Source organism: Nuphar pumila, chromosome 2 (genome assembly GCF_984573655.1).
Source record: "Nuphar pumila chromosome 2, dmNupPumi1.hap1.1, whole genome shotgun sequence".
Classification (NCBI taxonomy): domain Eukaryota; kingdom Viridiplantae; phylum Streptophyta; class Magnoliopsida; order Nymphaeales; family Nymphaeaceae; genus Nuphar; species Nuphar pumila.
In genome coordinates this window covers 129039037-129053102 of record NC_143250.1, presented here as the reverse complement: position 1 = coordinate 129053102, position 14066 = coordinate 129039037, and the positions used below count along the sequence as shown (strand labels likewise).

General features: G+C 38.4%; 1 protein-coding gene across 2 annotated transcripts in view; it reads right to left on the bottom strand.

Annotated features, from left to right (window-relative positions):
- Positions 1 to 1350: 1350 nt before the first annotated feature.
- Positions 1351 to 14066, bottom strand: part of LOC149847086 (protein HIRA-like) — a 46715-nt gene continuing 33999 nt past the window's right edge. For both annotated transcript variants that reach the window (XM_089998288.1, XM_089998289.1), the window contains 3 exons: positions 10132 to 10257; positions 2070 to 2184; positions 1351 to 1826 (listed from right to left, as the gene is read on the bottom strand). In XM_089998288.1, coding sequence (XP_089854414.1) covers positions 1653 to 1826; positions 2070 to 2184; positions 10132 to 10257 — 415 coding nt within the window. In that variant the 3' untranslated portion in view covers positions 1351 to 1652. The remainder of the gene's footprint in view (positions 1827 to 2069; positions 2185 to 10131; positions 10258 to 14066) is intronic.

The window sequence follows — 14066 nt, the reverse complement described above, 5'->3', positions numbered from 1 at the left end:
GTACGACATTCATAAATTTTGGGAGGAAAATAGCATTTTTTTAGGACATTCACATATTCTCATATTTCGAGAAAAAAAACACAAAAGTTTGGGTGGAAATTCACATATTTGAGAGAAATTTACAAATAAAGGAGAAAAATCGCATATTTGAATATTTGATAGGGAAGTTCATATATCTGGAGGAAATTTGCATATGTGAAGGGTAAAAAAGTTTTTTTATAGCTAAAAAAATTGGTGGTTTGGGACTGACAGATTTAAAAAAATTGTATGGTTTTCGAGAAACAAATCATTTTTTGTTGTACATTACCTCATTTTTCAGTAATAAAAATATCATATAATGCATATTATATACAATATATTGGTAACATACTATAATATATATGTATATTTATATATTTTCTATAAAATATAAACATGACCTAGTGCAGTCACTGAGTTTTAAAACTACGCTTCTCTCTAGCCACTGGGTTTATCTTCCTATTCCTCTTTGTCAGCCTGTTCCTGCATCTATCTGTCGAATAGGACATTGACCCACGTATCCTGCAAAATATCACCGAGTTTCCCAAGAAAAAATATCATGTGAAATTTCCCTCTGGGTTCCTGCATTTCATGAGAATCCATACACTTTTGGGGCTCGTTAGTTGAGAGATAGAGAGAGAGAGACTGCCTGAATCTGGACGCGTTGCTTGTTGCAACACCACTCTTGATTTCTCATTATGCTCGAGCAAATGTGTAGAAAAGAAATAACGATTAATGGGTAATGAGTTGTTTCATTTATTTCAATTACATACGGGTCCGTCCAATTTGAATAAACCCATATCAGGCATGGAGAATGGCCCCCCCCTCTACGCCTATAAAATGCCCCCAGTGCTCCTATCCCATTTCAATATATAAACCTTTTCACGCTAAAATGCTTTCATGGCTAAAAGAGGCCCGGAGAATAAAATTGGGGCTGTTCAAACTTTTATATTGAAACACTTTTTTCACATTTTATTGAAAATTTCATGAAAAAAACACGAATATAAGTTTTGATGTTTCATTTTTTTTAATCATGTTTTCAATAAGAAAGTTTAGGGAAATATATATTTCACTTTTTTCATGATTGAAAATCTTGATGAGATTTCAGATCAGGACCCTGGTTATCCGTATCTGATTTACCAGCCAACAATATATCTGAAATTGAAAAGGCAACCCTCTTTTAAGAGGATTCACAGCATGTGAAACCCTGATATGGTTCTTTGCTTTCCTTCCACGTCGAAGATTTGTTCATAAGAAGCAATATGTGCCTGGAAGCCGTGGCTGCTCAAAGTGCTGCCATATCCATCCTCTGAAACGCATGGAGATCAAATAAAGCACAAAGAAACTTGATAACTTGTTCATGATAAGACAGGAAGCACCACGCACGGGTTAAGACTTGCTTATACAATTTCATTGATTAAACAAATACAAAAACAACAGAGGTGAAACACAAAAAGGCCCTAAGCACGATGCTATGTGAGATGATGAGAATAAAGATGGGCGTAAGAACTGTACAATTACAAAAACTGAGATCTAAGGGCAGATTCCCAAGTACTGCTACCTCTGCATGGCTATCATACACACTGCCTAACAATCAAATGTGAGGGCCTATATAATTCCTGCAAAGGCCATGATCAAGTATCACTTTTAGGAGGTGCTGAATCCCCCTGGTCGGTATTTGTTTCATTGGCATAATTTTCATACTCGGAAAGCAGATCCATGAACTCATTGAGCAGACGCTGTACTTTCCTACTTGATGCCATTGCTGGAAGGATATCTTCTCTGAGGAGCTTGTGCTTTTTCATTCCCTGCATGTACCACAATAGCAAATGCATGAAAACATGTGGTACAATATGCATTTCTAGGAAATTTGCAACATGCCATGTTCATGATTGCATGCATGTGAGTGTGATGGTGTGTGCGCGTGCATGTGTTCATGCACATGGTGTGCATGTGCACATGCAGTTTCTTCAGTCAATGAGCAAATATGCATGAACAGGTTTCATAGGCAAACTGACATAAGCAGGCAATAGCAATGCATGAAGCCTTACAAGCACGAAAGGATCCCATGCAGGGTTTTGAGTAGAAGTCGCAGAATCGACCATGCCAGTGGGAGGACCAAGAAACGTCTCACAGACTTCTCTCAAGCGTGACTCATCTGCTTCCCTGTTGGAAAACAACAAAATTATCAAGAAAGATTGCAGAGTCTTCCATATTGTACAGACTTTTTAAAAGAGAAATTTCCCTTTATTAAAATCAAATGAAAATGGCAAGGAGACAGAAAACAAGGAGCTTGCTGTGTAAAATTCAACCAGCAAGTTATGTAAAAGCAAACACAGGCATCATGGGGCCTTTGCAACACAACACTCCTTTAATTGCATCCACACAAGTACAGATGTTTGATACCAAAAAAGAAGAAGTTGAAACAAATATGAATAAACATGCAAGAGAAACCAGTATCTCTTAGGAACAGCTGACATATATCAGATGGGAGCTATGTCACATGGGTGCGGGTGCGACACAGGTGCTGCACAATTTCAAAAAATTTGGACACGGGGACACGGCTATATATATATGTATACATATTTTTTAAAATATATATATATATATATATATATATATATATATATATATATATATATATATATCCAGTGTGTGCATATATGTGGATATTGTCCTCTAAAGTTTGGCACCAGCACGAGTGTTTTTTACAAACTTTGCAAATTGTACTTTTGCCCTTGCAGAAAGGGGGGTCCGGGGGCTCCCCCCGGCGCGGACTCATGCTATATATATATATATATATATATATATATATATATATATATATATATATATATATATATATATATATATATATATATATCAAAAGATCATTTTTTTTTGTTTTTTGCCTTAAAATAGACATTTTTGGACTTAGTCAATGTTGACCGAGTCCAAAACAAGGACGGACTCGGCCTCGACTCGTTGACCGATTCCGACTCGGCATTGACCGAGTCCAGCCCGTGTCCGAAGCCACACCCATGTTGGGGCGTGTCAACTCGGGTGTGGCGCCTCCCTAGCCGAGTCCGTGTGACTTAGGATGGGAGGGATTGTCTAAGCAATGAAAATTACATCTTTGAATAAAGTGGGTCTTGTGGAGAATAGAGGTTCAAGATACAGAACACAATAATTCAAGATACAAAACACAATAATGAAATCTGGCAAGGACTCAGCAAAAGGTCTAGCAAACTCAATTTTTGTGGTTTTTTGTTTGTACCAACCATATGCACTTCTGTGTCTAAGCAACATAAGATATGAACATAAGCCAATGCAACCCTCCACTGATATCTCATCCAAGGTGAAGCTCACAGTCTGACGAACTATCCCAATAAAATGATACAAAGCAAACCAAAATCACACCACATTCTTTTTTTATCATCCAGTGAATAATGAACAATTGTATGCAGTGTTATTAAAAATGCGCCTCAAGGCGCAAAAAGCGTGCTTCGCCTCAAGGCGAGGACCTTTTTGCCTTGAGGCACTTAAAAAGCGTAACACCCTCAAGGCGTACGCCTTGAGGCGAGGCGCGCCTGCATTAGAAAATGGGATGGGCCCAGACCCGAGTCCGACCCGGACTTGTATGCTCGAAGGTTTGAGAGAACCTGTGTCTTTAAAAAAGACAGGCGCCTCGGGCGAGGGGCAAAAGGCCTCGCCCCTTCTCTCTCCACTCCGTCCCCTCTTGTCCCCCGCGACCGCTGTCGCCGGCCACCACCCGCCGCCAGTCATCGCCTCTTCCACCTTCTTCTTTCCTCTGCTGAGAAGGCGTTGGCGACCCACCGGCCACCACCGTCTTCTTTTCTCTGTTGCGAGGGCGCCACCGACTCACCGCCGTCCGTTCCGGCAACCTCGGCCGACATCCCCGACACTGCCTTTCCTCTACGTTTTTCGGTGACGTCAAAGTCGCTGCCGCCAGGTAAACCCCCTTCTTTACTTCTTCTCCGTGAGGGATCGACCGACAGGGGGGCAAAGCCCCATGTCGTCGCCTCTCGTCGGCAGGGGGTTACCCCCTCCTCTGCTTTTCTCTCTTGGTCGACCGACAGGGGGTGGAGCCCGCTGTCTTCGCCTCTCGTGGGCAGGGGGGAACCCCCTCTGCTTTTCTCTCTTGGCCGACCGACAGGGGAGCGGTGCCCCCCTGTCGTCGCTTCTCGTGGGCAGGGAGTCCCCTCCCTCTGCTTTTCTCTCTTGGTCGACCGACAGGGGGCGGAGCCCCCTGTCGTCACCTCTCGTCGGCACTTTCTTTTGGGGTCGACTGACAGGGGGGCGGTGCCCCCCGTCGTCGCTTCTCGTGGGCAGGGGGTCCCTCCCTCTGCTTTTCTCTCTTGGTCGACCGACGGTGGGCGAAGCCCACTGTCTCTTTCTTTTTCGGTAGGGGGCTCCGCCCCCTGTCGCTCACCTTGTCGTCAAGCAGAGGGCTTTGCACCCCCTGTCCTTCTTGCTTTTGCTTTGCCGACAGAGGGCTCCAACCCCCCCTGCCATTTGCCTTGTCGACAGGGGGTCTCTTCTCCCCTCTGTCCTCCTTGCTTTGCCGGCAGGGGGCTCCAACCCCCCCTGTCATTTGCCTTGTCGACAGGAGGGCTCTGCTCTCCCCTGTCCTCCTTGCTTTGCCGGTAGGGGGCTCCACCCCCCTTGCCATTTGCCTTGTCGACAAGTGGTGAGGAAGGAAGTTGATAACTGCGACTAGGTTTGCTCTCTTATATCTCTCTTTCTCTGTTACTGTCTTTTTAGATTCTTTTTCTTCTAATACATATTTGGTTGTTTATGTTAAGTGTTATTTCATTGATACGATTCTTTATAGATTTTCTTATTTCCTATTTTTGCATGTGTTGATTTTCGTGCTAGTGGAATATTATGTATTGAAGAACGTCTTAGTTTATTATGTTTGATGTTGTGTTCTAGTATTTAATCAAACTGTTGATGATGGTCGCCTCATTTATCGTTTTATTTAGTTGTTTTGTCATTTTGCAAACAAAGTGATGTTTCTAATTCATGTATAATTTTCAACTTTTAGTTGTTTTGTCTCTCCTCGAGGATTAGCCTGTTTCAGGCCAATGCTATAGGCCTTGGATATGTCTATCCATGAACATGAACCTGCTTTTGATTAGCGTAGGTTGGTATAGGTGTCATGCCACTGGATGTTGGGTTATACAATATACTTCTATATGCATTGTTAGTAATTTATCATTGATTCACATATCAAATCTGCCTAAATGTTGACATTGTTCCTCTTGGATTAGTTAACTACTTGTATCTTTACTTTTAGTTGCTAATCTGTGTTTGCATCACTACTAATAGTTCTCTGCATCGGGTATCTTATTATATGTTGATTTTTAGATTTCTTTAAAAAACTGAATAAACATGACAAGTTAATGTGGTATACATTTTTCGCATTTGTTTTCATGTAATGTGGTCAGCAGAATGCATGCTGTTAATATATATTTTGTTACATGCATTTTTGCAGTTGAACAATGGAAAAAGATGTAGGATGGGATCATGGAGTTAAAGTTTCAAATCCCACTAAAGATCCCAAACTCGTAGGACATGTAATCTGCAATTACTGTCATAAAGTGACTACAGGAGGCATCTATAGGCTAAAACATCACTTAGCTGGCACAAAACATGGTGTAAGCATGTGCGAAACAGTTTCACCTGATGTGAAAAGATTTTTTCAGAATCATCTAAAGAATCAAAAGCAAAAGAAAGAAGAGTTAGAACAAAACAAGTTGGATATCGGGAGAAGTGTTTATTTTGGATCATCAACAAGCGATAATGTGAATAAAGAAACTAGTGGATCATGTAGTGATGCAAAAACAAGTAGAAGCTATTGCAAATTATGGGTGAGGGTTCAAACCGCCTTCTTATCACGAGATTATAACGTGGATTTTGAAGGACGAGATAGATTGTACTCATAAAAATTTAAAAGAGTTCAAAAAAGAATGACCAAAGGTTGGTTGCAGAATTATGGCAGATGGTTGGACAAATAGAAAATGATGAAGCTTAATTAATTTTCTTTTGAACAGCTCATCTGGGACAGTATTTTTGAAGTCCGTTAACATCAGCGACATGGAAAAAACTGGTGCAATTTTGTGTAAGTTGTTTGAAGAAGTTGTTAAAGAAGTTGGTGAAAGTAATGGGGTGCAATTCATTACAGATAATGCACCAAATTATGTGGCAGCTAAGAATATGTTAACAGCAGGAAAAGCAAGTTTTTGGACACCATGTGCAGCGCACTACTTGGATCTTATGTTAAAAGATATTGGAAAGATATTGATTTTTAAAGATACAGTAAAAAAAGCAAAAAATTACAAGATACATTTATAGTCATGCATGGGTATTAAATTTAATGAGAAAATTCACAAATAAGAAAGAACTTCTGCGTTCAGCCGTTATTCGTTTTGCCACAACATATCTTACACTTCATAGTATTGGATGTTATAAGAAAGAGTTAAAGTCGATGTTCTTATCTTCAAATTTTAGATCATCTAATTACTATAAGAAATTTGATGCCAAGAACATTTCTTATATTGTTCTTAATGATCATAAGTTTTGGGCTGCCATATCATATGCAATTAAAGTTACACTACCTCTCGTGAAAGTGTTGCGACTAGTTGATGCAGACGAACCTAGTATGAGATTTTTGTATGAGGCAATAGATAGAGCGAAGGAGGAAATTGTTTCAAACCATGACAATGTCGAAAGAAAATATAAACCTATTTGGGATATCATTGATAGACGATGGGACTTACAACTTCATAAGCCTTTGCATGCAGCTGCCTATTATTTAAATCCACATTTTCATTATGCTGACAACTTCAACCCTGATAGAGAAGTTATGAGTGGCTTTTATGATTGTGTTGAAAAATTAGTTTCTGATGCAAATATTCGGTTGGAAATTACAATACAAATCGATGCATTTAAAAAGGCAAAGGGGTTGTTTGGCAGAGAGGCAGTTGTTACAACAAGAAAATTAAAAAGTCCTGATAAGTTTGCAATTATGTTGTTATTTGTCAATATTTTTTTATGTTTTTGTTAATTATGGCATTCTTAATGTCTTTATCATTTTTTTATTATTTTATTTTAATGAAGCTGATTGGTGGAGTTCATTTGGGCATGAAAATCCTGAGTTGATGAATTTTGCAATTCGAATTCTAAGTTTGACATGCAGTGCATCGGGCTGTGAAAGGAATTAGAGTACTTTCTCATTGGTTTGTGACTTTGTATTTTACTTTTGAAATACACTTTTATAAGTTTAATTATCTTATATTTGATTATCAATGATTTGAAATTATAGGTGCATACAAAACGAAGGAATAGACTTGAACAAGAGAAGATGAATGCATTGGTTTTTGTAACGTACAATATGAAATTAAGAGAGAGAAATATGAAGAGGAGGGCTACCAAAGACCCTATATGTCTAGATCATATAGACTCAAACGATGAGTGGATTGTGGAGAAGGAAGATCCAGCGTTGCCAAGTGATCTCAATTGGTTGGAGGATTCATGGTTGGATCTGAACTTTGACATAAATGCCATTGAGCATGTGCCTATTGAAAAAGTCACTCCATCTCATGTTTCACAAAGTGGTTCTAGGCAAGACATGTCTTTAAGAGATCGAGGTAAAGTTATATTCCTTTTACCTAGCTATGAATATAAATGTATTTTTTAATTACATAACATAAATATTTAATACATGATTTTTTATCGAAGGAAAAAGAAAAGCAAAAGAAGTAATTGAGGACGTGGATGAAAAAAGTGTAGATGATGAAGAGTCAGAGAATGAAGATGAAGAAGAACCTATTTATATGGATTCTTCAGATGATGATATTGAAGACTTAAATATTGATGATAACGAGACACAAGAAGAGCCTAGGCCCTAATTCATATCATAGAGCTATTGACCATTTATATGTTTTTTGGGTCTTTCAACTGTAATTGTGAATGTTAACACTCTCATTTTGAAGAGTTATGGACAAACACATTAACATTTGGTTGTTAATGTTAACATGCATTTTATTGTTAATGTTAGTTTTTTATTGAATAATGCTCATATTTAATTTCTTAAATACTTACATAGATCAAGTTGTTGCATTAATGTTACTTTTACATGTTAATCTCATGTTTTTTCCGTATTTATTTGAGATTTTTTATTTCGTGTTGGTTGGCGCTTCATCAATAAAGCATTTCTTATTTATTTATAATTTTAGATACTTTTTACAGTTTTTTTAAGTTTAAAAAAAATATTTGAGGCTTACGCCTCGCCTCAGATTTTGGTGGAGCGCCTCACTACGCCTCGGCGCTTTTCACAACACTGGTTGTATGCATTAACTATGTTCCATCTGAAAAAAAAAAAAGCCTGGGCTAGTTGCTTGACAAGAACAATCATCCAATCACTTGTGCTGCAGTTTCTCTTCATTTGTCGAGATGGAAGACCAAACAATGAAAATGCACTGGTCTTGGAAGGAAAGGCTGAACAAATGAATGGGCCTTGGAAAGTTTGGTAGAAAGGATGGTTAAAAGAAGGGGGGCCAGCAAAACATAGAAACCACATGGAGAGGCAAACTTTGCCATCATATCAGGAAAAAAAAGCATGAGAACTAAAGGACAAAGAGACCCTCCAGACAATATGCTATAAGATTATTCATCAATCCCATATAGTGGAGGCAGTCTTATTATTTTTTTTCAAATCAAATAAAAACGCATTGGGCGCCAAGCATAAGGGATCATAACACTGATTAAGAAATGTCATAATGAACTGTTCCTCTATCTCATTCTATTGGAGAGAAACAGTAAGCACCAACCAACTCCTGAAGTAGGCCTGACATGCCGCTTAAATTTCTTTGGTTCTAAGCATTTCAGAACATCCATATGGTTTCTTATTTACTTTTCTTAACTGTTTAATCCATGTTACCTGGAGGTCCTGGATGCTATATATATATGATTGGTTCCCTCCTAACTGTAGGAGGGTCTGGACAGTCTAAATTTTTATTTTTTTGACAGTTTTTTGGAATCTAATCTTCCAGATGTGATCGACATAGTTTGTTTAGTAGGAATCAACTTTTCAATCATCTGACTATGACATGCAAATAGGTTTTTATAAGGATTCAAAATCAATAGCTTAGAATTTTTAATAAATTTTAAAGCTCATTAAATCATATTTTTTTCATCATAAAATCTTGATCCAACAATCAATTCCTAGCAAATAGGTCATGCTGAACACATCTGTAGAGTCAGATTAACAAACATAGCTTGGAACATTGAAAGTACACTCCACACTTTATGGAGGGTTAAGAGGAACCAAATCTTCATATATAAATAAATAAATATATATACACACACAGAGAGAGAGAGAGAGAGATACAAACATGCTAAATGGGTTTTTGGCTTTTCTGGTGCTTTTTTCGCGATTCTGAATGTGTCCGGCATGGTCAATTTACTAAGAATTGACACCCAGATCATGTGTTTTCAATGAAAAAAAAATGATATTTGGAGCCTGACCGTTGATTTTTCAAACCTTTTAAAAACCCCACCCATGTGTTGGAATTGAACGCCCCAAGAGCTGATCCATATAAAATCAAGTACATAGATCACAACTGTATGGTTAGAATTTAAAAATAAAATGAAAAAATAAACCCCATTTAGCATGTTTGCATCACTCTCTATCTATGTTGTTTTCAATGAAAAAATTGATATTTGGAGCCTGACCGTTGATTTTTCAAACCTTTTAAAAACCCCACCCATGTGTTGGAATTGAACGCCCCAAGACTGATCTGTGTAAAATCAGTACATAGATCACAACTGTATGGTTAGAATTTAAAAATAAAATGAAAAAATCCTGAAAACCCCATTTAGCATGTTTGCATCTCTCTCTCTCTCTCTCTCTCTCTCTCTCTCTCTATATATATATATATATATATATATATATATATTGAAATTCACAGTACTCCAATTGGAAAGAGTGATCATAAAAGTAGAAGGAAAAGTAATTATCTAACAAATTGATGATTCAATGTAGCATGAAATGAATATTTTTCACAACAATAAAATGAATTTCCAGTAGTGAAGAGATTAAATGAAAACCTGGCAAGAAACCGGATGTAGGAGAGGAGGCATTGACGATATTCATTAGGTGATTTCAAAGCCAAGGATGATGCTAGCTGAGCTTCCAAATGTGCCCTGGTCTGCACTCCATCATCAGTCAAAGTCCTGTGACAATCATATCATGCCAGATAGACATCAAAATACATGCCAGATGTTGGAGACAACACGGATAGGCAAGATTCATTAAACTATATTGCACATGTTGAACCCCAAAAAAAAATGTGAGCAAACTACAGTACTAGCAAGATGATCTCAGAAAGAATGATATCAATTAACTAGTAGGATACAAGAAATATAGCAAGAACCATAAAGGCAAGAGACTTCAAGAGCTAGATTGTTCACTGTGGGCCAACTCTGAGAACTACCTAATCTAAGGGACATACCCATGCATCATATTTGGAAGAGAAAGGTTATATTATCTCAACCAATGTTAAAAACAAGGTTGTTTGTACATGATAAGTATCGTTATTTTTGGGGTTTACGATACAATAAACACTTGTATCGCGATACGAGTGTGTATCTTACACATATCGGGTGTATTGTATAATACACCCCTATATCAACCAGTATGGTACGATACATGTAAAACCCATGTCTTTAAGAGGAAAAAAATCTTTTAAAAACACATGGACCCGGGTCAGACCCGACCCGGATCCGTAACCCGGTAGGGTTTTAAAACCCGGACCCGGGCTGCACTTTATAAAACAAAGGGAAACAAGAATCGTGCCCTAGGCACGATTCTTGCAAATATCGAAGGGGAGGAGGGGGGCAGTTACAAAAGGTGTAACCGACCCCGCATTTCTTAGAGAAGAGGGGAGGGGGCTTCGGTGTGATAAAAGGGGGGTGGAGAGGGTCTCGCCCTCTTCACTCGGCTCTCTTTTTCTCCCTCTCTCGTGCGCTCCCTGCATTGCAGCAGCCGACGACGCCGGCCGATCCAGAGTCATCATCGCCGACGACCTCCCACCTGAGGCAGGCATCTACTCCACTCTCGACGAGTGAAGCCCCTTTTTCCACCTCCTTCTCGCTGTCCCCCCCCCCTCGACCCGAGCTCGACAACGGAGAGATTTGACCTCAACCGACCTTGCTCTCGCAACTGCAGCCTCCGATCGTCGAAAAAGCATTGAAAGAGGTACGATGCTCCTCTTTAATCTAAATGAGGGATTGAATATCGGTTCGATTCCGTGTAGGGTTTGGGGATGAGAATCCATGGAAAAATGAAAAGAACCCTATATTGGTTGTGTGCCCTAAGAGACATGGAGGGCAAACCGTGTAACGCCCCGAAATCTTAACCCAGATTTTTGAGGATTTTTTTTTTAATACAGCGGAAACCAATCATACCATAGGGCTAAGCATTCCAGAACATTACAAGTGGAGCAAGACCAAAACATTCTTTTCATTTCAAGATCAATGAAAATTAAGATCAGAGTCCTCACACTATTCTTGGAACAGTAAATCCAAAATCTCGATCGAAGCCTCATCCCGCAGCCGCTCCTAACTCCAATTCTTCACCTGAAATTTATAGGAATTAGACTACAACTGTCTAAGTAAGAAATCCGTAACTTTTAATGTGGTACATCATGAATCCAGTATGTGATATGTGGGTCAAGTATGATGTTCAGTATATACCAAAAATAAACAAAGGTATATACTATGACAATCAACAATTTATCAGAAGTTAACTGACAGGTAACATTAATAGCAGTATTTATATATATCCCACCACCACAATATGAATCCACACAATTATTCAAAGAAATGCAATTATGACAATTCATAATTCAGGTACGTATTCACACCACAAGGTACATCCATTATGCATAAAGAAACATTAAACCATACTATGATGCATAATTTTAGTACAACAAGACATTTAACATACATTGAAAGTTAAACATCACGCATCCACCAAAGATATAACAATTAAGAAAAACAGATAATGTATGCAGGTTCTAATGCATAACAGGAAAATGCATGACTTATGTGTAATGCATCAATCCTCTTATTATATTTCCTTAAGTTTCCCTTTCCATATGCATGCCTTATTAAATGCATACAATTTAAGTTTTTCTTTTTAATTACCGTTGCCCGTGGATACACCAAACGAGTACAAACCCCGAGGTCAAGTAGGTTCCCAGGGTAGCTTAACACACAATTTGTATTTTATTACTGGGTTCCAACTTAAGCCTCGACCGATATCAGGAAACAACACCATCCATCGGAACATTAGACCTCCACATCTAATGTCGGGGACACAAGAGACACTCGGGTAATAAACTCACTTTCTTGGTACCAAAACAAACTCACAGCTGTGACCAACACACCACTCCCGGGTAAAGTGGCGGACTCTCCCTAAAACCGTGGCCAGGAGAAAGAACCTCAATATCGGGTTCAGGGGACAAAATTACAGCACACGGAGTTTTTGTATCCTCACAGTCTCCCCAAGACCGGATTTCTAAGATTCCCATACTCCAGATGAGATATCCCAGAACGTATATTACACTGTTCTTATTCATTATCTTTTTATTATGAGCCAATTAATGAGTTTTACAGTTCCACATGCAAAAACAAGGCAAAAGCTCGCATCAACCTCTGCGAGAACCATCACGAGACTCCAGCCCGTGGAAACACGTCGAACAGTGCAATATAGAACAATAATATAAAGTATGATTTTTGCGATGCATTTAAACAATTAAAGAAAAAGCAAACCCAAGCTCAAGGCTCTCCAGGCCTGTGATGATTCATCTAGACCATCGCTGCATCGTATGCAAAAATCATAACAACTTGCAATGTATGCAATAATACCAACATGATTCCAAATGCACATTCATTCATACCATGTTAACAATGTGCATAAGCTTCCACAGTCATATACATGTGTTCACCATCCATGTGTAAGTACTTTCATGTAATCACTTAACACACATGCATTCATCCATCATCCATAAGCACATAAGGACATTTATACCTGATTTTACATGCTAAACACACATCGATTTTGTGTATGCACATGTACTCAAAACAAATCCATAAATGCACGATAAATAAACAAGTCCCATCAATATAGGCACAGGAAACCTTTCCATGTGTTAACATCCACACACATGAACATAACCCAGATTCAGCAATTGAAACTTCAAGGCTGCACCCATTCATATCATGTATGCGCCTATATCAAAACAACTTTGCCATGACCTATTAATAGACATCAAATACCTCACATGTTACAAACTATAAAGCATGCTAACATGTGCCAAATACATGTGCACTCATGCAACCCTAACACAACCATAAGCATGTCATATCTCAATCATATGCATCTTCACTACGTGTGTCACCTACATCATATACAGGTATTAACCAATGCATATCTCTTTTGAGTGTGGGGGTGTACATGTAAAATTTCATATCCACATCAAGCATACATGCTCAAATAAAAATGTTAATAACTGAACCATGATCACCTTCATGATTGCACAATCAGTATATTGAAAGGCTAAGATAACATTTTTCATATACATCCGACAGAAAGATGAGTTTCTGCATATGCTAAGGACGATAGTCGCTTTACCAATCCCGAACCCGCTATCCTCCTAGCTAAACATCCAACTAATTCCCAAAATTTTCTTGTCATATGTTATACCCATTGCTCCCCATATACTAAACATGAGTACCCATCATAGTTATCTATCTGATAAATATGACCCAGTTGCTCTGTTAACAAAAGTATCATATAACTTAAGATTTTGTTCTAACCGATTTGTTTCCAGCTAAATATCTTTTCAAAAATAGCAATTAAGCTATCCTGAAATTTGTGGTAAACTATCTTTTTGCTAACACTGTTCAATATAGAATGCAGTTAAACACAGAATCAGTTCAGAAACACACCTCGGTGGAATTTAAAAGAAATATAACAT